At 39.5% G+C, this 23,290-nt stretch overlaps 1 protein-coding gene across 1 annotated transcript in view; it reads right to left on the bottom strand.

Annotated features, from left to right (window-relative positions):
- ANO4 (anoctamin 4) overlaps window positions 1–23,290 on the bottom strand; it is a 138,446-nt gene that overhangs the window by 32,735 nt on the left and 82,421 nt on the right. Inside the window, exons 9-15 of the mRNA XM_059816260.1 lie at window positions 20,648–20,754; window positions 18,179–18,234; window positions 17,521–17,642; window positions 9,434–9,568; window positions 8,575–8,671; window positions 7,986–8,046; window positions 2,428–2,510 (exon numbers count right to left, since the gene is read on the bottom strand). Coding sequence (XP_059672243.1) covers window positions 2,428–2,510; window positions 7,986–8,046; window positions 8,575–8,671; window positions 9,434–9,568; window positions 17,521–17,642; window positions 18,179–18,234; window positions 20,648–20,754 — 661 coding nt within the window. The remainder of the gene's footprint in view (window positions 1–2,427; window positions 2,511–7,985; window positions 8,047–8,574; window positions 8,672–9,433; window positions 9,569–17,520; window positions 17,643–18,178; window positions 18,235–20,647; window positions 20,755–23,290) is intronic.

The raw sequence follows: 23,290 nt of genomic DNA, 5'->3' as shown, positions 1-23,290 counted from the left end.
TGGTCATATAAATCTTTGGGAAGCAGCCAGTTGAGTTCCTACTGGCATCTTTAATCTCTAATTTGAGAGAGAAAGGTACCATCTGGCACACTGCCCCTGAAAAGACTGCCACCTCCTGCTGTAGAGACTTACAGAACTCCCTCTAGAACTGTAAGAAGGTGCAATCAATAGAATTGGAGCAGGTACACTTACCACTGCCCCAGGGCACCTGACTGAGTTCTTGTTGACAGAGTTTACGGGAAATAGCCTGGTGTGAGAATAAAAGGCCAGCTGACCATCAGCAGGGAGCAGGTATCCTCTGAAAATTACTGACGTGCATGTGTCATCTTGTGGGCCAAACTGAAATAATCTACTGGTGGAACATAAGCATCTCTTATAAAAAATAATGTTACTTGATAGAGATCATAACATAAACACATCATATTTCTATGAGGATAGTTTCAACTACCAGAAGTTCTTTCAGGCTTTCTGACTGGAAGAGGAAAAATCTATCAGCTCTACTCTTTTCTGTCTTTTCAGTGTTTATTCCAGCTAAAGGCTTAGTTGCATAGGCATGGTAATGCTCTTCTAAAAAAAGCTTAGAAAGCAGAGAGCGAATCTTCCATGGGAATGCTTTTCTTCAGGCTCTGCAAGAGGACATTCACCTTCAGTAGTAGCAGCAAGGTTGTAAGCGGAGTTTGGGCATTTGCGTAAAGAGGAGAGGGAAACAGAATGGGGAGTGGTCCTGAATGGGCTTGGAGCTGTTGTGCTCACACCTGAGCAAAAGACTCCTCCAAGCATTACCACAGCAGCCAGAAATCACTTAGTATTATTACATGGAAAGAAAAAAAAAAAAAAGCAAAGCATCACTTAAGGGCAACCTTACCAGGAAATTCAATATTTGTAAATGAACTGATCATAGAGGATTCAGGTGGATGGCTTTATAAATCAGCATATTCCCAAATCCAGGTAGGTTAAACAGTGAAAGGTGCAGCTATATAACATCCCAAACTATAAACGTCTACAAGATCAGGCTTCATGGGAAAAACATAAAAAGGGCCTCATACTATACTACTTGTGTATTTTGCTAGTTTAAAGGGTCCTTCTTATTCTGGGGACACTGAGCTACAATCCTGACTTGGAAATTACAATTCGGTACATCCGTCTTTTGCCCCAGCTGTCAGCAGCAGCACTGGCTTTTTTGCAACTAGCCATGAGGGGACATGATCACTGCAGGTCAATCCTGACCAATATTTGAACCTCAGGCAGGACTATCTCAGTGTGGTCTCTCTGTGACTCATCAGCATTGTCAAGAGCAGGCTACTAATCTCAATAGAGTTAAATCAGTATTGGAGTATTTTCTAAATATATGACAATAGTCCTGAAGTATCACCAAGAATTGACAGCATACGTGCACAAATAATGATGTTCCTGTTGCTATAAAGAAACCAATTTCCAGTTGTTTAAATTATTTCATTTTATGTTCCTAGATTATTTTCTTAGTCATTAAGCATTTAAAACACCAATCCTACCAGCAAATGAGCAATTGTACCGTTTCATGGCCTCATTGAACTACACTGCTTCGTAGAGACAAAAATCCTATAACTCAGAAGTCTGTTTCTCTGCTGGCAAGATTAATGAAAAAGAAATTCTTCCACAGACGCAGCAATATAGAAGTTCAACTGCATTGAGATAACTACAGCAGCCTCTTACAGTCCCTCCTAGAGCTTCAGGACAGTCTCTGGAGAAGAAGGAGAGCAGACTCTGTGGACACCTTTAAGTAAAAATCCCACTGAGTCTTGCTTTTCTCCTGCATAATAAAACCTTCTAGTTCCACTTAAACCTCAGCACTCAGTCCCAAGAGCATGCTGTTTCTTTCTGGTAGCCACCACAGAAAAAAGCTAATCCCTCCCTAAGGGGATTTCCTCTACTAACAGAGGATGAATTAAGGTCTTGAGTTGGTTCATCTCCCTCAGTCTCACCGCAGCATTGTATACTTTGGTAACCAGCACCTGAACGTTCAGAAGCTGGTACAAGCCTCACAAGGTGTTCTCTCCATCAATATTCTTAGTGGCTATTTAAAGGAATAGATAAATGTTCATTTGCCAAAATTCATGGTACTCTGGGCTGTCAAGAATTTCCTTGGATTCAAAAGCAAAATTTGTTAGCTTCCCCCAAAGTGCTTTTTTTTTCCTGAAATCTGCCACAACAGCAGCCACTGACATGTTGAAATTAATTTAGATTTACAAAGGTGTAAAAAGAGAGGACAGTTTGGCCTGGGGAAAGTTTCTTCACATTCCAGAGGAAACATCTGAGGAGAAAAATGCTTATTTCCTAGGTGAATATTTGAAGAATGAATTGAAAGTAAATCCAAAAGAAAAACATGCTTACATTTTTAACCAAATCTTTTTGTATTAAAGATTAAGGAGTACATTTTTTTATACAAACCTCTTCTTCTTCCCAGTCTATCAAGTCCCAGTCATAAGCAATTACTGCTCGCCTTCTTTTCCAAAACTCCAGAAAAACAGTTGCTGGAACAAATAGAAAAAAAATACAAAATTGTTTTAAGTCAAGAAAATGTTAACTACTATCACAGAACTGTTGAATGAAGCTGTTACATTATTTTCATTTCTTTGCATAAATGGGTTCCTTTGAACACCAAATCATGCTGATGATCAATACTGCTTTCAAAAAGCATTGCTTTATAAGGATTATTTTGCTTGCTTCAAGTACAGTTGAGGCTTTAGAGATTTCATTTTGTGCTAAATGAGAATGCTTAATTTCTAACTAACCAAGGGAGGACTCTCAAAGAATAAAATTGTTCCTGTGACTCATCATTGCTAGATATAGCAGATTTCTGATGAAGCTAAAGGTTTCTTGGGGCAATTGTTGATAAAGCAGTAACTTTCCTTGTTTGAAGACCATTTACAATACACAGAAACCAGAACCCAGAGGAAGCACATTCCAGTGCATGTGCAAATCTGTAGAGTACTACTGAAGAAATGAGAACTTCTGTCTTATACTTTTCTAATCCAGACCATTTCTTTTACACTACATGAGTGTGTATATGTGGTGTGGCATTAACATCTGACAATTAAACAGTCTGTGCTGTACAGCCCTTATTGACAGATTTCAAGATAGTCTAATATGCCTGTACATGACTGTGCTTCCATTTTGTGATGGAAAGAACAATCAAGTAAGCACTCAGTCATAAAATAATATGCTCATATTCTTGAGATTAATACCGACCCTGTTCATGGTTACATTTTTTTTAAAATTTGTTTTGTTAAAAGAATGTAGAAGCTGCCTAAAGCTAAAACAAATCAATGGAAAGGCTTCCTCTCCCACTGTGAGGTTTGGCTCTTCCCTTTATTGCTCACTGAAAAGCATCAGGCTGATATCCACAGAGAACATAAACCTCTTTGTTCATGAGCTAGCACAGTAACAGCTGTAACGGTGTCACAACAGCCTGGCAATGTGTTCTACATCTAGTCCTAAAAGCATCTCCTTAATGGACTATCTGCCCTACTGCAGCATATTGATAATGACATGACATGATACTAAGCACTGGCATAGCTTTGGAGAAAGTGAATTTTTAGCCAGTAAGAATTATTATATTGTAATATATTAGCCAATGCAGCTAAGACATGCTTAGAAAATGAACACTGCGAGCAGATAAGGTAAGATATCAAAAGCATGTTTAAAGAGGCAGCTATTTGGTTAGAAGGCATTTTCATATATCATGTCATCCTTTCTCTGAAAGCTGGAGTTATGTTACACCAGGTAACCAGCTGCTTTGATTTAAGCTAATAAAGAAAGTCTCAATCTCCTGATAGTAAGCTTACTCCTTACTCCTAAAGTAAGCTCAATCTCCTGAGTTTACTGTTTCTGTGACTTTTTGTAATAATTGCAGTATGATTGGTTGGGATCAACAAAACTAGTAAGTGCTAATGAGGCTCTGCTGCTGCTGAGCGACCACATTGTTCATTCCTTGACTTGTCCTCTGGTGGAGCTACTTTTCTCCTATCAGCTCATATTGAATTATTTTGTACAGGCTAAACAAGTAGCCCTGCACTTTTTGGAGACATGGGAGAAACAAGCCTGATTGATTGATTACTACCACTCTGTTTCCATTCCAAAAAGCAGCTGGAAGCAGGACTCGAGTGGGTGTAAGAGTCCACATGCATGAACCTCTCAGATATGTCGGTGCTGAACTGTACTTCTTTTCTTCCCTGTTTTTCACACACCTGGAGTAAGGACTCTATACATATTATATTCAGTATATTTAGCACCTGTCAGAGTAAGTATGTGCAGTTCCTGACACTTTTTTAGAAAGCTATTTTCAAATCATTAAGTAGCAAATAGAATGATCTGCACAGCACTGTTTTAGCTTTTACTGTGCTATACTTTTCTCCCTCTATCTAGGTCAGTATGCACTTTTCCCTTGCTAGATATTTTAAAATGTGCTATAAATAACCATCTTTGATTGATTCACTGTACTACTGAGGTCTTCTAAAAAGTACTGCATTTTGAAATTTCTCTGCTTCTTTCCTAGTCAAGTAATCACTAATACCCTGTATCACACTTCAGCATTCTTTTCTGGCTTTGACAGCTCAACAGGACACAGTTGTAAGTATTGTTCTCCCATTTTCCAACTGGTATGTTTAAACCAGATGCTAAGAATTGTCCAAAAATCCTGCTTGGAATTTTGAATTTCTCCGAGGTCTTTTGCTAGCTTTTTCTATACTGTTCTTGCCCTGCTTCAGAGCTCAACCTTGCAGCTCAGTCCTCAACACCCTCTTGCACTAACAGCTGTCTTAACATCATTTCCTCATATGCTTTTGAAACAAGTTGTGATCTTATCTAGTAATGCAAATGGCCTCTCGCAGTAGATAGCTTAATCCTGACCTGCTCTCAGAAATCCTCTCCCTATTGTATTTCAGAACATCATTTATTATATCCATCCTGACTTCTGGAATATATTCTATATACCAGGAATATTGATGAAGAACCTCCTTAAATTCTGTCTCCTCAGACAGCAGATCAATGTGAATATTCTATGCTAGAGGCAAGGTTTGCAGGAAAGTAATATCTTTTCTTAGACTAACTGATATGTTTAGAAAAAATATTTTATGTTGGCATTTTTTATTGCTTGAAAAAAGTGTTAAATTCTTCATGCCAGGCCTTTTTCCCCTCCCAACTTTTTTATCAAAGGAAACGTGCTTCTAGGTAGACAAGAAGAAATTTCAAAAAGGACTTTTTTTGTGTCCCTTAGTCTCCCAAAGATATCCAGAGACAGAGAAACTACCATCAGCCCACCTAGTCTCTAGCAAAGCATTCGAAATGACAAATTGCTGGACACTCATATTGGACAGTTACAGAACTTGGCTACTGAGCTTCAGAAAACATCTAGACAGTGACATCTTTGCCCTAGCTTTCCCCGGTACTTCAATTGGAAAAGAAAAAGCTGCAATTCCATCTGGCTTTACAGCAACGCGCTAGGAGTCAACTGATCAAATTTACCTAGATTTTTTCCTGAGGATAACTTTTTTCTGCACTTTAAATGTCAACATTTATTTAGAATTAACATCTTTCTTTCATTGTCTGTCTTTGGTAAGGACCCAATTCAGACTGCTCCACAAATCAAGCAGCCCATGCTGATATTTGTCGTGGTAATTCCTCTCCCTAGCCTGGCCACAGCAGTTTGCTCACCATTTGGAGTAGCATTTTATTTCTATTTAAATAAGTGAGCAACTCACTTTGTCCATCAATTAAAGATGTCTTTAGAGTAAAAGGAGGAAACCACCATACAGATCACCTCTTCATGGAAAGCCCAACCTGACCACGCCTGGTTTTGAAAACCCCAAGCAAATGGCTGAGGCTTCTCCCTCAAGATGGGAGTTCACTAATGGATCTAAAGGCAGTGAAGAAGGTACTTTAGATAATAAGACAGTGGCTAAGCTCAGGCTAAAGAGGTAACACAATTCTAGCTGCCTTTTTTTGCTTTCATTCTCCTTTTTTAAAAGCACTGCCATCATTATTTTATATGCTAGCGTCTGTCAAACTGGATCATCTAGACAGCTGAACTTTTCACAGCCAATTTGTCATGCACTTGCCAGTTGTTTCATGCTGACAGAAAAAACATTTCCACAATCAAACTGCTATCATTGTTTCATCTCTTCCCCTATGATTTACTGAGATGATGGTAATGCCTGCAGCTGCCAATAGGCCCACTGCAGACTGAAAATCCATTTAAGATGGGTGGTAAGCCAACTCATAAATACAGTACCAGAAAACCCCTGGGAAACATGGCTTTCCTTGTTCTAATGCTGCTTTAGCCTTAACTATATGAAAAATATCTCCACAATCTCACTGTTGTCTCAGCAAAGTCTTATTTAAGAAACTACAGTTTGGGTGGAGCCACAGGATTGCTCCATTCCCCAAACCATTACCCTACACTCACAATCTCCTTCCTGTTGCTGCCCCTACATCCCTCTTGGCAGCAAGTTTACAAGCACAGTGTAAGCCAAGAAAAGTGGTGGGGAAAGCCCTCACCCCAGCCGCTGTCCTATAGTTTCTTCTCCACTAGCCAAATCATCCAGAGGGCAGCATTTATTGTATTTTTTCTTATCTCTCTGTGGACTTAGATGCACTCCAAAGACATGCTCACCAGCAGTTAGGAACAGTGATGTAAATGTTCAACAATGTTAACCCATCAATTTTGCTAGCTGAGATGGAAGTCCCTGCCTCTAAACTGTCTTGGAAATTCTCAACTTCAGTGAGCACATAGGGAAAGCTGTTGGAAAACCTGAGTAAACATCTAAAAAAATCTTTAAGGCTTAGAAATTTTTGGTGATTCTCAGCTCTGGTGTAGCTCTAAAACAAAACTGAAATACTAAGGAGAAACATAAAATCTGTATGATCTGTGGATTTTTTCCTTAATGTAATTTGTGATATTTTAATGCTGTCAATATTACATGAAATGGCATGAATAGGCTTGATTGGTATATGACCTAATTTAATTAGTTAACTAAGACATAGTTTTGGAGGAAGGAACTAAAACAGTCTGATAGGCTAATCTATGTTGTCCTGCTGGCTCTGATATTGTCTCCTGGATATCTCTTGTGGCTCAGTAAAGAGATTTGCAGTTTAAAATGGAGATTATAAGAATTACTTGGACACCTTTCCAAAGCAGTTGGAGATGTGTGAGTAAGAACAGGAGAAAAATGGCTAAATCAAGATAGCTCAAGCACCTGGAGCTGAGAGATGGATGCCATTTTTGAGGCACCTCACTGAGTAATTTTCTGAAGGTGTTAACCTTCTGTCAGAATGGCATGGTAGCAGCTATGAGCCTGGGCATGCTCAGGGCATGTTTGAAGGTCTTTTTGGCTGCCAGAAATTATTGTTTCTTCTTACCTTCAATTCTGCCTACAAGACCACAGTAGGAAATATAGTTGAGCCAGAAATAGAACTGTCCTATGGGCAAAATTTAGCCTCCATGGCAACAGTTCGACCCCTCTTGGATCAATTAGTCATTCAACTAAATCTTCAATTTATTTCATCAGAGTTTTGCGTTAATTACAACTAGCTTACATGTATTTAAGCTTTACTGCCTTTCTGCAAGGTGGGAAAAACAGTCCATTAATTAATTTTAGTACAGACATTAAACTGAGCTGCCCTAAGCTAAGAGAAGACCTGAACAGTAACAAAGAAAAAGCCTTAGTGCCAACAGATTGAAAAACAATTACAAAAATCCCCAGAATATAACTGTCTACATAGACACTGCATACTGCATTCATGCTTTTATTTTAATTAAAATTATTATGACATTAAAAACTGATTTAAACCACTTCCATCTTCCTTTTGCAGAAACAGAAAAGAATCAAGCCTATATTGTTTTTCTCAGTTTCTGAAAAAAGTGTGCTGGAAATTACAAAGGCATATGTTGCATCACAATCTTTAAGAAAAAGATTGTGATATTACTTAATATCGAAATAAAAACTTACCCCACACTGCCATGAAAACAGCAAAAAAGACAGTCGCTCCATTGTCAAAAAGGTGGGTTACCTGAGGGATATATTAATAGTGTGATCAATTTATGATAGTAAGGCTTTATTTTTTATTTTCACCTAATAAAATTAATGCTATCATGAGTGCAGCTGGCATGACAATCCTGAGGATTCTTCCCCTGATGTGTGAAATGCACCTGTCAATTGACAGGACTGTTCGTCAGCCTGGCCTGGGACTGATCCCTGCCAACATCAGGTGTGAGCATCATTTTGGACCCAAAGCATTCATTTTATGGAGCCATGTACAAAGGATGGATCATAAGATAAAGGTTGATGCCAGGGATACCATAGCACACGCATCTAGGACATGACCTCTGGAACTGCTGAATCTCTAAGTGCTAATTACATTCAAGTGTTTGAGAACCCAAACTAAGTCCTGGTAAAAGTTGATGAATGTTAATACTGGCTGAATTTGATCTATCCTTTCAAGATTTTATCTATCCAAGCTCACTAAAGACAAACACAGAAGGCAAAATTAATGGCTTTTACCAGGAAATCATTTCTATTTGCATAATTTTAGATGTACCTTGGCATAAACGCAGCTGTCTGACAACCTCATGAAGGGACAGTATTTATCACATATAGGACACATGATGATATCTGTAGCCTGGCAGACTTCTTTACTGGAAAAACAGAAACGCTAAAGTTAATAGTTTGATGTACAACAATCAGTCTTAAAATGGATTGATAAGTTTCACTAATATTCAGTTACTTATTGAACAATTCTGGTTCTTTAACTGAAGCCAAGTTGTTCATAACTGCATGTGTATAATTAATATTTGTTGACTGTCTAAGACATCATAGTTTACAGTCATAACCGCAGAGGACAGCTCTTTAGGGCCAGCCTAGCAGTATCTCTTTATCATTTCCAGGTTCTCCTTGAGTCAGAAGTGACCTTTGGTAGGAGGGGGGTGAGGATGATTGCAGATAAAGTTAAGTTTGACTTATTCTTGTGACTTGTCTTAAGTGTGCAAGAATGTAGAGATACAGGACTCAGCAGAAGGTCCAGGGGGTTCTTCATCCCAAGAATGCCTCCCTGTGGTGGATCTTTGGGAAAGGCCTTGAAGAGAGTGAAAATTCCCCATTCTTCTACTGGCCTGTTACAACAGTAATGAAAGAGCTCTACTTTTTTCCCTACTTCATGCTGAGCTGCCAGCACCATCAGCAACTGGAGCTGGGCAAGAAACATTGCCTCCCATCCCAATTCGGGAGCACAAAACAAGGGAAGCTCAATACTGGGTAACTTATGAGAACCAAGCACCATCTTTTCCTGAGTATTCATACAACAGTTCAAAATGAAATAATAGACATTTCATATGAAGATCTCTTAAATTATTTATAATAACCCACAGCTGTAATTTCCCTTATAAAAGTGCTCCCATTACCTGACTTGACAGTGGTTCAAAGTGGTGACTCCATACAAAAAGACAAACAATCCAATGAAGGCAGCTGGGAAGAGCATCCCCGTGTACCAGCCTAACCAGGCAAAGTACAGCCCAATTTTCTCACCAAAGTACCGTCTGTTTTAAAACACAACACAGTAAAGTTATCTGCTATTTAGAATAAATCTGCTTAATCTTGCTTGTTAATAGAAAATAAATATTTCTGTCACATCTGAAGAGCAGATTAGAGAACAGAGTCATAATTTCCTGAAGAAAAGAGCCTGCAACTAGGCTTCTAAATCCACACTGAGGGACCTGCCTCATGAATGAACTTAAAAAATGGATTTAAAAATTCACTAACCACAGTTTACAGTGACATGAGTGGAGACCTCAGAAAGGAAACACTGAGTTCATTATAAAAAGCTAGTTCTTTGTGTTTGGGAAACTGATGGCTTTCTTTGCCTTTTGGCTGTGTAACTGTACTTCCCAAATAATTGCATTGAAATCAGTTTCATCCCTGAAACTGGTATAACAGTAAAAATGATCTGGGCCCAAATTATTTCTGAGAAATTAATTAACTAGAGGTTATTCTCCAATACAGTTTATTTTCATTTTATTATTTCTTTTCTTAGCTCAGTTCCTGCAAAACTAATCTCATGATTCTACCATAGGTGGAAAGTAAAGTGCAAGTGAGATCCAACAAATATCTTTATGTATCACCTTGCACTGATTTGAGGAAAGCAGTCTGAATTAATCCTAATTTGTTAGCTACATTGCTTAAAAGCTAACAACAAAGCGGCAAGGAAGCTCCTGTTTGCTACATATTCATTAGCATTTTTCCTCCTCCCAAACACAACCAAACCTTTATTTATGTGTTAAAGAATACATCAAGCACACAAAAAACCTGCTGAACTCATCAGCATAGGAGCAGGCTGCATGCATTGTCCTGTGTTTGCTGGTCTTGTGCACAGTAGGCTGATGATCAGATTAGTATGCTTTACATCTACAAGAAGGGTCGGAAGGAGGATCCGGGGAACTACAGGCCTGTCAGCCTGACCTCGGTGCCGGGGAAGGTTATGGAGAGGCTCATCTTGAGGGCGCTCACGGGACACGTGCAGGTTACCCAAGGGATCAGGCCAAGCCAGCACGGGTTCATGAAAGGCAGGTCCTGCTTGACCAACCTGATCTCCTTCTATGACCAGGTGACCCGCCTAGTGGATGAGGGGAAGGCTGTTGATGTTGTCTACCTGGACTTCAGCAAAGCCTTTGACACTGTTCCCCACAGTATTCTCCTAGAGAAGCTGGCGGCCTGTGGTTTAGACAGGTACACTCTTCGCTGGGTAAAAAACTGGCTGGATGGCCGAGCCCAGAGGGTTGTGGTGAATGGGGTGAAATCCAGCTGGCGGCCGGTCACAAGCGGAGTCCCCCAGGGCTCGGTTTTGGGACCGGTCTTGTTTAATATCTTCATTGATGATCTGGATGAGGGGATAGAGTGCTCCCTCAGCAAGTTTGCAGATGACACCAAGTTGGGAGGGAGTGTTGATCTGCTTGAGGGTAGGAAGGCTCTGCAGAGGGATCTGGACAGGCTGGATCGATGGGCTGAGGCCAACCGGATGAAGTTCAATAAGGCCAAGTGCCGGGTTCTACACTTCGGCCACAACAACCCCAGGCAACGCTACAGGCTTGGGGATGAGTGGCTGGAAAGTTCCCCTGCAGAAAAGGACCTGGGGGTGTTGATCGACACCCGGCTGAATATGAGCCAGCAGTGTGCCCAGGTGGCCAAGAAGGCCAACGGCATCCTGGCTTGCATCAGAAATGGTGTGGCCAGCAGGAGCAGGGAGGTGATCATGCCTCTGTACTCGGCTCTGGTGAGGCCGCACCTCGAATACTGTGTTCAGTTTTGGGCCCCTCACTACAAGAAGGACATTGAGGTGCTGGAGCGTGTCCAGAGAAGGGCGACGAAGCTGGTGAGGGGTCTGGAACACAAGTCTTATGAGGAGCGGCTGAGCGAGCTGGGGTTGTTTAGCCTGGAGAAGAGGAGGCTGAGGGGAGACCTTATCGCTCTCTACAACTACCTGAAAGGGGGTTGCAGAGAGGTGGGTGTTGGTCTCTTCTCCCAAGTGACTAGTGACAGGACTAGAGGAAATGGCCTCAAGTTGCGACAGGGGAGGTTCAGGCTAGACATTAGGAAAAAGTTCTTCACTGAGAGAGTGGTGAAACACTGGAATAGGCTGCCCAGGGAGGTGGTAGAGTCACCCTCCCTGGAGGTATTCAAGGAGCGTGTGGATGTGGCATTGTGGGATGTAGCTTGATGGACATGGTGCTGTGTGGTGTTGGGTGGGTTGTGGCTTGTTATTGTTGTTGTGTGGCGTGGGTTTTGTGGTTGTGGTTTTTTTTTTTTTTTTTTTTTTTTTTTGTGGGTTGTTTTTTTTTTTTTTTTTTTTCCCCCCGCCCAGGTTGGACTCGATGATCTTACAGGTCTTTTCCAACCGTACTGATTCTGTGAAATCAATATGCAATTATCATGATTACAATAAAGATTTTTTTAGGAGATTATTTGCAAAATTAGTTTTAAAGAATGAGGCAAGATGATATTCTTGCACTTCAGAGACTTTGCAGACAACTTAAACTTGCATATCAAATGAATTTGAGAATAGCTGCTGATGAAAACCCACTTTTATGGTAATGATGAAACTTCTGATCTGTCCAGAGACAAAGAATGCAGTGCTGGCTCCTTTATGCTACCAGAAAACATCTTTGGTCAAACTTTCACAGTAAGGAGGAAAAGATGCATGATGGGCTCTAGGGCTGGAGGCAGTGGAGAAGAGAAACACTTGGTCTGGAATAGACAAAATCATCAGTTTTCAAATGGATATCAAAAATTTCCAGCGTGAGCAATATCTGCCTGGGCTGAACTCATGCTCTGCTGAATGATACCGACCTACACTGATAATTATCATTTGAGTTTACCAGCACTGCATGAGAAACCAAATATTGTCATGTTGCTTTTATTCTTCTGTCATTCAACAGAGACTCAAATTTACAGGCTAAAGAGTTAAGCTAACGATAACATGCTCTGTTCTGACAAGGGCAGCAGGTCTGGTTGTAGAAAGAGACACTGGAAACTACTTTTTGAGCCCTGACTTAAGAGTGTTAGTAAACCCTTTGGCCTAATTATTTTCCTGACACCTATGATGTCAAGCTGTGCCTGCTCCACTGAAAAAGCAAGCTCACATTTTGAGCTTCCTTCCACTGAATATTTATGACCTATTTTTCTCCATGTAGATAGTTCAAAGTAGTGAAGTAAACCTAACATTCATCAATATTTATATTTCATTCCCTACATTCAAGGACGAATACTTCTTCGTTCCACCCCCCTAGCCGACAAACACTCATGACAAACTTCATCTCCTATCCTGTTGAGCCTTTCCATCTAATGGTGTAAATCATAGTACTCTTTTTTGATCTAGAGATCAAACAGCTTCATCCTAGATGAAGACCCAAGTAACATTCAGTGTATGCATAAAGAAGAATGGACATGATGGGGAGCAACCTAAATCTCTGCAATTTAAGAAAAGGCATATGAGACCATTTGTGAGTCTGGTTTTAAAAATAAGAGCAGGGTGTTGACATTACTTTTGTACATATTGGTTTAAATATGGATGAACAGCCTTGATCTTCCACTATTGCCCTTTACTTCACAGCTGGTATTCCACAGGCTGTACTACTGTAATTTGCATCAGGATCAAGTTAATTTTTCATTTCTTCTGGCCCTGCAGTTAGCATATTTTTTCTGTAGGTCTCTGCTCAGAACCACTAGGTTGAGGGCTGTAGAAACAAACTATGGCAGTTACAAAGTCTTTGGAGACCTTCCTAGGTGCCATATTCAGAGCAGTTCCACATTTATTCCAATCCATAATTGGGTTAGCCTGGACCATCATGACCCTCAGGAGATTAAGATGGTTTAGAGACACCTTTGCCACTCTTTCCCTTCAAGTTGCACCAAATATGAGGAACAAGCTTTGTTTCTTCTCTGTCACTATATATAGAAGAGAAATTTCACATAGCTCTCCACAGTGATGGCAGTTCTCTTACTTGCATGCTGGCACTTTAGCCAGAACTCAGTAATGTACATGAAGAATTCCAGGGATTTTTTTTCTAGGGTGCATCACTGTGCATTACTTAAACCTAAATTTCACCTATTATCACTCTGCTCACTGAAGGCGTCTCTGAAATTTTCCAGCCTTGATAACATTTGCGTTTTTGTAAACTTTGCTAACATATTACCATCCAGTTTTTCAGATTGTTAATGAGAATAGAAAAAAATGTTTTGTGTCTTTGATGGTTCTGCCACAGAAAATTTCCCCCACAACTAACCTAAAAAGCAGAGACACAAAAAACCCACAAGCACCTAGTAGAATAATCCATCTCTCCTATCCTCATATATGCTGTACCATTAGAATAATAATAAACAAATAATTTCAGCTTCTCAATTTTATGCTAGAGTGTATACTAGCCCTCCAATGTCACCTACCTTAATGGTGAACTCTCTCTCCCCTCACCCCATTCGAATGGTAGAACTATCACTGACTTAATTGGGCCAAGATTTCTATCTCAGTATTTATCAATAAGGCATATTTTTGAAAAGTATTAAGTTACAAAGTCTGATTTCAGACCCATAAAATGTGATATTGGATTCCTCTGTGTATAATGACCTTCATTATATAATCTTTTGCTTTCAGGATGCCTAGAAGGAAGTCATGGAGCTAGAATATATACAGGTTTGGACTCAAGCCAAGAACCTACCTACCTTCATTAATCCTTTTGCAGGTCAGAATGAAATCCTATACAGAACTTTTTACATCACAGAAACAAGTTGTGAGGGAGCTAGAGCTTTCCAACAGGTTTTTTGGACACATGAAGCTCTCATGTTATGTCAGGAGCAATGGGGTGGGGAGGAAGCCTTGACAGGAGATTGAAAGGGAGTTGTCAGCTTGCAATCAAGTAATTTAATGTAAACATGGAGTAAAATGCAAGTTTCTCAGGTATTACTTTTGCTTTCAGGTTCATTTAGGTAGCTTTACAATCACTTTATATAGTTTTCTCCCTCCCTTTTTGTCCTGTAAACAACATGTGCAAGCACCAGCAGAAGCAATTTGTGCACAACCTAGAGGAAAGCAACTGTGCACAGAAGTGTGAAGGAGGTGATCCAAAGCCCCCAGGAATTACTGCAACTGTTTCCATTGATTTATGTGGTCCCAGAGCATATGCAGATAGTAAGTCCTGCCTCTTTCCAATTGCTATCAATTTAAGGATCTTAAATTATTCTTGTAAAGTAACTATGGATCCTAAATTCCAACAGAAATGTAATTAAAATCATGGTACCACATCTGTTGATTAGTAAGAGTGCCTTTGCAATTGTGCCAAATCTGTGCCTTCAAACTGCCATGTATTTCAAAGCAGAATGAAAGCAGAATCATGCAATTCCCCTCAAACAACTTTTTCTCATTTATTTCTAGTGTCTCCATAACAGCCAGCTGATGAGATTAAATGAAATCTGGGAGGCACCAAACTGACAGGACCACAGATATAAGGCCTCATTTTAACAGCTAAGGGAAAAATAAAACAGCACGAAAGTATGAACAATTTTGCAGCTTGACTTTAAGGTGAAAATATCATTATCTATTAATGAGATAATTATATTATCTACATCTAATTTACTCTTTAGCCTATCTAAAGCATATAGTAAAGGCGAATGTCAGCAAGCAGCAGTAAGTTCTGGGCAGATGTTTGTGGAAGAATTAACATCCATCCACTCCTTTTGTACAGATGGCAACACTACTCACTTCAAGCACACCCCACATAGCTGTTGGTGTAGGAAACAAATAAGAAAGTTGCTCCTGCTGCAGAACTGGGACTAAAAAAGCTTCTGTTTGAAGTATGCACACTGAGATACTTCCAAGTGACATGAACAACAGGTCTTGCTGGTGTTGTCAGCTCTTAAAGGAAAAATCTCCAGCTCTCTAGACATGTAAGCTGCTGAGAATGGCAGTAGACAGGAAAGATTTGGCAGGAGCTAAGGAAATGTGAGGGATCTAGCGTCTGTGAAGTGAGAAGAAAAAGGAATTCCCTGCCCGTTCCTGCCACCCCTCCTTCAGTGAATTCATTGCAGTCGTGTGCACTCCAGGCAGCAAACGGCAGGCTGGGCTGGGGCTGCAGCTTTGAATCTTGCTGAGCTCTATGGATACCGAGACTCACACTGCTGTGAATGCTCAGGGAGCCTCACAGCTTCCTCTGCCTCCCCCCTCTTTGGGTAAACACCTACTCTGAACCACCACAGGACACCCATGACCTCAGATAGGGTGTCTGCTATTTTGATTGCTTTTTTTCTTTTGTAAAATAGCTGAGGAAAAAATCTGTGGATGTCACTGTCTGATAAAAAGATAAAGCGTCTTACAGAATCTTACACATCAAACCCAGGCTACTCAAGAAGGCTGCTACCAAGGTCCAGAACAATCATGTGTTTAACCTTGCTCATTCTGTTACCATTTATTCTCATACTTAAAAAAATTTCCAGATGCCTGATGGTCCATATTCATAAACCAAATTAAATCAAAACCCAGATATTGGCTCAACAGCACTTTCACAAACAAATGTTGATGAAGAACAGTAGCCTTGACCACCATGGACAAATGATTAAAAACGTTATAGAGATAAGTTGTTTATACTGTGACATTAATATCTTATTGTATACTGGGAAATTAAAAATAAAAAACTTCAGTACAACTGTTGGCTCCTCAGTAAAACAGCAATTTCCATAGTGTAATTTGAGAAAAATTCTATATTTCTGTCCAGGCCAGTGTATTAAAAAGGAAAGAAGAAGCTTTCAGGATTAAATTATGAGGTACAAATACATTACTTTTTGTTTTCTAAAGCATTTAAAATTTACGTGACTCAGTAAAATTTTTTTATTGTATTTCTCTGTGAACTTTTTCTTCATGGAAATTGAACACTTCCTTTTTTATGAAATCGTGAGGTTTTATATGGCCTTAATCAATAACACAGTCTGTCTCCAGGGTCACCCTCTACAAATCTTTCTATCTGGAAACAATTTTAAGAATCAATAAAAGCAAAGGTTTCTATCAGTTACAGGACTTATAAAAGGGGAAATTAATATGCTGGACCAATTGCATGCTCTGTATGACCCTTCCCAATGGCCAATGTATCAATATCTTCAGTGATCCCAGTACATCTAAAGACTTTATTAATAGGCCCTGGTACCTTCACATTCGTCTCTTCAAGTAGGCAAAGCCTATTAATGCCCAATAATAGTTCTGCCAACATGATCAGTAAAGACTCTGGCTTTCTACATATGCATAAAAAATATGTAAACCTCTATTAGCGCATGCAAGCCTATTTGAAAACATTATTTAAAAGGGCTATAAGAATTTGGACTCATGTCTCAGCTTTCTCAGTGTTTCTTCTTTGTAGGCTACTTCCAAAATGAATACAAATCCAGACTGTGGTGATGTGGCTGGGCTGAGTTTAAGGGAAGCGGCAGAGGAGAGACTTCCACCCATCTGCCGCTAGTGCTGCTGAACACAGTGACTGTGAGCTCTGCTCCATGCCATTTGTAAGCATCATTAAACTTCACCCAGGGCGCCTTCTGTGGTTGCTTTTTGGAAAAAAAGAAGATGATCTAGTTGATGAGAGCCTGTTTTTCACCAAAGCCATGCCCTGAGGAGGAAGAAGAACTCCAGTGGATAGATATGCAACCAAGTCTATCCAGCCTCCACAGATTTGTCTCCCTTTTTTTCTCTCCTAAATATTCTGCAAACCCTTCATTAGAAGTTATGGTGCCAGGAAACTTGAAAAGGAAACTTCCTTCACTTTCAGATCCTCCTACAAGCTCCTCTATAAATACTTCTTTGAATGTATTTGCACCATGAATGAAATGGATTGCCATGACCTCAGGATCCGTTTTTAAAAACCACATGAATTAACTGAGCTTTTCATGTTTTTGTCAGAAGAGAGATAACCTATGCTCAAAGCACCTATAATGTGACATACTAAAAGCAGGAAAGTCTTACCTCACGAGGTCCAGCGGTTGGTACTTATACCACACTCCCCAGGAAGCCCAGCACTCATAGAGCAGGTGTCTGTGGTTTTCTGCCCCATGGGTTCTTATCGAATTCTTACTTCTGTAACTTCCCTAAAATACAAATCTGGATATTAATGAACAGCAGCAGCAAAAAAGAATATATAAGAAATCTCTTTCGCTAGCGGTATGGATCACACAATTTATGCAAACTCCATACTTGTGCACCAAAAGCTAAATATGACATTAAAAGGACAATTTCCTCTGACTTCAGTAAGATTTGAGATTATTCTTCCTAAGAAATTCATGATAAATAGTGTTCAAGTCAAAGGCTATAAACTGGAGAATCCTAGAGAGGAAACCACAGCATGATATTTTTCCCCTCTGAAAACATACTGATTTATCAAACCCAAATACTTTTTACAGAACAGATCCAGAACAACTCTTCTTACTCATCCCTTTTTGCAAGAAAAAATGCTTTTTTGCCCAAGAAAAAAGCATTACTAAATGGAAGGGATGTCAGAGGCAGACACAGAATGCAAAAGAGAGTAATAATATCAATAAGACTGAGAATAAATGATTATATAATTAAGAATTAATTTTGTGGGAAATGTCTGTTCAAAAAGAAAAAAAACAACTGGGAAAAATACCTCATGAAGAGGAAATGCAGCTTCATAGGAGCCATTACTGAGCAATCGATTCAGACCTAAGAATCAAAAGTATCCAATTATTTACCAGTAGGACCAGAAAAACTGCTAAGTAAAAAGCAAAACATATTTTCATAATAAGCTGGCTAAATGAAGTCTGAAGCCCATTGACAGTAAGAGACACATGTAGAAAAATTAATCTTTTATAGATTTTGATGAACTAAGTTATAATACAAGCAAAGACTTGTTAAAATATTAATCATAATCTATCATTTATTGTGCTGGAGGTTTAAAGATTCATTTGCCAAATCCATCTTTAGCATAACTTCAGTGAATTCAAGGACCTCACACAAGGATTGAAGTTTGACCCCATAAATTATGGTCTAAGGAAGCTATTTAGATGAAAGACTGTATTTCTTGGGAGCTGAAAACTTCAGGGAGGATCTTTATATTTTTGAACTGCAGGCCAATTGAAACTCTTCATTTCCATATGATAACAAAATTTTAAAATATGTTCAGTTTATATATTATGAAAGCCGCTGGGCTAACAGATAGAACAGGAACAAGACAGGGGCTACAAAGATGATTAGGGGACTGGAACATCTTTCTCATTAGGAAAGGCTGAAAGGCTTGGGTCTTTTTAGTCTGGAGAAGAGAAGACTGAGGGGGGATCTTATTAATGCTTATAAATACTTAAGGAGTTGGTGCCAGGAGGATGGGGCCAGTCTTATTTCAGTGGTGCCCGGTGACAGGACAAGAGGTAATGGGTACAAACTTGGTCATAGGAAGTTCCATCTAAACATGAGGAGGAACTTCTTGACTTTGAGGGTGGTAGAGCACTGGAACAAGCTGCCCAGAGAGGTTGTGGAGTCTCCTTCTCTGGAGATATTCAAAACCTGCCTGGACGCATTCCTGTGCAATCTGCTCTAGGTGAACCTGCTCTGGTGGGGGTGTTGGACTACATGATCTCCAGAGGTCCCTTCCAACCCCTATCATTCTGTGATTCTGTGAAGACAGGCTGCAGTAGTACAAGACCAGAAAAATATACTTGAACCTGAACCAAAAGGATTGCTATATTGCCCAAAAAAGTAATCATACACCCCACTCAGTCAGACCTTTTCCCTCTTCAATGAGAACCTTGAAATAATGAGTGATTGCTGAGATGTGGGCACTTTTCACTTGGAAAGTCACCAAAATAAGACTGAAGAACTATCGGGCAATGCAAAACTAAATACTGGCACTAACAACCTGAAGGCATTTGAATCCCGTTGACCAAGAGGCAAAGACTCCTGATTCCTTTCCTAATTCCCAGGGGAATGATAGCAGCAAGAACACAGCAACGAGAAGTATTATCATTCAACATAAATAGCACGTTCAGTGATTGCATTAGTATCTGCTTGGCAGAATATACTTTCTTAAAAAGTCTCTGGCAGAAGATCAAAACCTGTACAGCTGAGCCAGGCTTTGCTCTGCCCAGTAATCAATGCAGCTATTGTTAGTTACAACACAAGTAGATATGTGAGGGAGCTTGGGATCTTGAGGGAGGCAGGCAGGGACTGCAAGCGTGTGAGCTAGATGCAATGGCTGCATGCACTGCATGAATTCTTCCCTTTCTTCTCTCCCCTCTGCTCACTGTCATTGCTCAGAGCTATTGCTGCCCTCATCCCAGGAGCTGAGGAAGAAACAAGTGAAGTCCTGGGATGTTTCTCTACCTTTTAGGAAAGACGAGGTTTAAACCTCAGGGAAATGAAATAGGCTGCAGAGTTTTATGGGAATTGCCTCTCTGTTTGTGATGCCCCAGTCTCTATGTGGTACACAAGCAGTACATGCTCTGTATCACAAGACAGAAGAGGGCCCACTGTTTTGTACTCCAGTCCTCTGTCACCACCTGCTCTCCTGGATCTGCATATGTGCTGCTCCAAAGGTCCACTCCACGCACTATTTGAAAGTGATGCCATAGTTATGCATGGCATCCTTTGCACTGAGGATGCCATTGGTGAACTCCCTTTTGACTTACAGCAGCTACAGAGATACAGAACCTTCCATCTCCCTTAGGGATGGACAGGTATCCAGGGAGAAGCCCTACAGGCTGAGATGTACAACAGCACAAATCTTGCCATCCTTCCAAATACCTTTTTATGAAGGAGTAAAAGCTCTTCTGCATGAGTCTATCTGCTTCTCCAGGGTCATTAATCTGTACATATTTCTTGCTTAAGTCAGTCTCTTTCCTTGGAGAGGTGATAAATCCCATGTGGTGACATATGTGCCCGTGAAAGCAGCCTGATATTACAGGGAAATGATCAGGGCTTCCAGGCAAAGCCCCTACAACAGCAGTGGGTGAGATGTAAACAGCTCAAAAGTGAGGTGATTAAAAAGGAAGGAAAACAGTCTGTTACAAGCCCAGGCAGACTCCTCCTCTTTCTTTGGTGGGACTTCGCACCCACATTTAAAAGCATGTTGCTCATCACTTACCAATTTTGTTTTTCCCTTCTTCGTATTTCACTCTTTGTAAGATATGGTGTACAATTCTACTTCTTGTAGCATTATTGAAGAAAGTATCTTTGTTGTGTATGATGAAGCTATATAAAAATACAAACAAAGGGCATCTCAGGAATATATAGTAGCATGTTTAAAGCAAATATTGAGTTCCATTACTTTCTATAGCACACTAAAAATCTACTGTATGTGAGTAAGTGCAAGGAAGATTAAAGGACACCAGATTAAGTGCGATGATTCAGCGGATGACATGATGTCAGTTAACAGTATTCATTCCCTAACAAAGAATTACATGGAGAAGTCTGGAGAAAGATCAAAGACATTTAAGCATTCATTATGATAAGCATCACTTTTAGATAATTCACTGAAAACTACAAAGTATTTGCACAAAGATTTGCAAAAGCATAAGATTTGTAAGTGCAACTGTAGAAATTCACATTTCATTTCTATTTCAGGCTTCTTTATTATGCTTTACCATTAAGAGTCAGATGCAAACTTCTACTTTGTAAACCACTCTTACTGAAAATCAAATACTGTGTTAGAAGTGGAAAATATTATATAGTCCTATATTTGGTCCTGGAATCTAAAATAAAGTAGAAAATTAGCTTTCAGATGCTACTTATGGAGTTATGCATGAATGCAGGTTCAATAGTTTAGATGGAATTGTGATGAGTCCAGGAAATAATTTAAAAAAAGCCACAAAAAATATTGTGTTGATTATTGGCTGGCATAATATATTTTATATAGATTTCTTAATCCCAATATACATACTCAAGGAAAACAAGATATTTTGGCATATCATCATAATCACTGAAAAAATGCATACAATATAAATGTTTAGAAATACCGTTTCAACTTCTCAGTTAAATACTGCTAAAGAATTCTTACAGTTGCTTGAGGTGTGCAGGGCTTCAGGATGGACTGTGAAAGTCATTTAGATACTTGAATAAGCAGATAAATGGATGGAGTTTCTGATTAAGTAGGCCTGTGCATATATTGAGGAAATAAAATATTTTTAAAATGTAGTCCTTAGTACCTGACTGAATAGAAAGGTTCATATTTTTTAAAATACTTTGGATAGGAAGTAAGATTGTTTTCCTCTTCTGTGTTGGTGAAGAGCTAAGGAACTGAATAAATTGATAAACAAAATGGTAAAATCATAGCAATGTCATAGAAAGACAGCCTGTAGGACTGCACAGTAGACAAATCTGACTTCAACAGAGATCATCTTAATAGGGAGATTGGCATGGATTTATGTCACCTTCTCTTCTCCACAACATGGGATCCCCTGCTCAGTTTTCCCCTCGGGTAATTTTACCCAAATGAAACCCCCCCTTTTCAGAATTAATCTTTACCCCTAGGAAATCATACATGGCTTTGCACCTCTACAGTCATTTTGGAAAACAGGCAAGGAGCCCAACTTCTGGACTTTGGGGATTACATATACTCCCTCTTTATGATCAAAATTCTGTGCCAAATTTTCCATACAAGACAATCTATAAGTTCCTTATGTTCAGCTTCAAAGGCAGATAACAGCAAAATTCCCAAAGTAAAGGTATAAAAGACAAGTTGCTCCAAGAGCACCATAATTAATGAAACCTGGTTTTCTAGACATTACTACCTCATGTCTCCTTTCCTACTCCAGCCCAGATACTCAGGTCATTTCTGTGTCCACAGTCTACTCAGTACTGTACTTCTGGCTTCCTCCCACATCCCTACTATTGCCAAAGTCCTATATGTGCCCTACAGTACCTATTGAAAGTAAGTTGATTTATGCATATTGGCTGACTATCACGTGCGTGCTGATTTACCAATGGGCTGCTACCAAACAGCATATACAATTGGTGTGCACTGGCCACTGCCTTTTCTGTATAGGCACAATTTTGGGCCACTATTCCATTTCAAGCTGCTGATACTCACAAAGTAAATAAGACTGTGCTTATCTTTGAGACAGCTACACCTGTACCAAATTTAGTTAAAAGTAATCAGTATGTAAAATAATAATTATTAGGACTTTGACAAAAACGAAATACTGTCATCACATAAGTCTTAATACTTAAGGAAATTAGATAAAAAAACAATCTAAACTCTGAAGCAGATAGAACAGCATTATTTCCAGATGAAGCTGGAGCTCTGTATTAGGCTGTTTTAGTAGCAGCAGAAACAAATTAAAAGACAGTAGTAAGCCAGAAATGAATAGTTAGTGTTTTTCCCACTTTGTTTCATTTTCTTTTAATATCTAAATTTCCTCTTCAAGATCTCACCTGCCAGACAGCATTGAATGTTAAAGAACTGTGAAGATAACTTATGAAATCAAAACAGCACAGTAATTTTCATTCTGACTTAGCTATGAGTTCTTGTAGGATCCAATTGATAATTGTACCACCTTATCTGGGAAACTAGCAACATTGATCCAGGTAACACCAGTAATGTCAATATATTCTTCTTGTGACATAAAGTTATTTTGCCCATCTGTTTTCATGACTATGCCATACTGCAACTACAAGTAGTTATTTCAACAACTTTTCTGGACAAGTAGGGTAATAGTTTTTCTGCATTTAGTCACTCCTATTCTCATGAGTCATGAATGAAAAAAAGGCAAAAATCAAACATTATGCA

This window comes from Gavia stellata, chromosome 4 (genome assembly GCF_030936135.1).
Source record: "Gavia stellata isolate bGavSte3 chromosome 4, bGavSte3.hap2, whole genome shotgun sequence".
Lineage (NCBI taxonomy): Eukaryota > Metazoa > Chordata > Aves > Gaviiformes > Gaviidae > Gavia > Gavia stellata.
The sequence above is the reverse complement of the archived record's forward strand: the minus strand, read 5'-3'. Positions and strand labels throughout refer to the sequence as shown.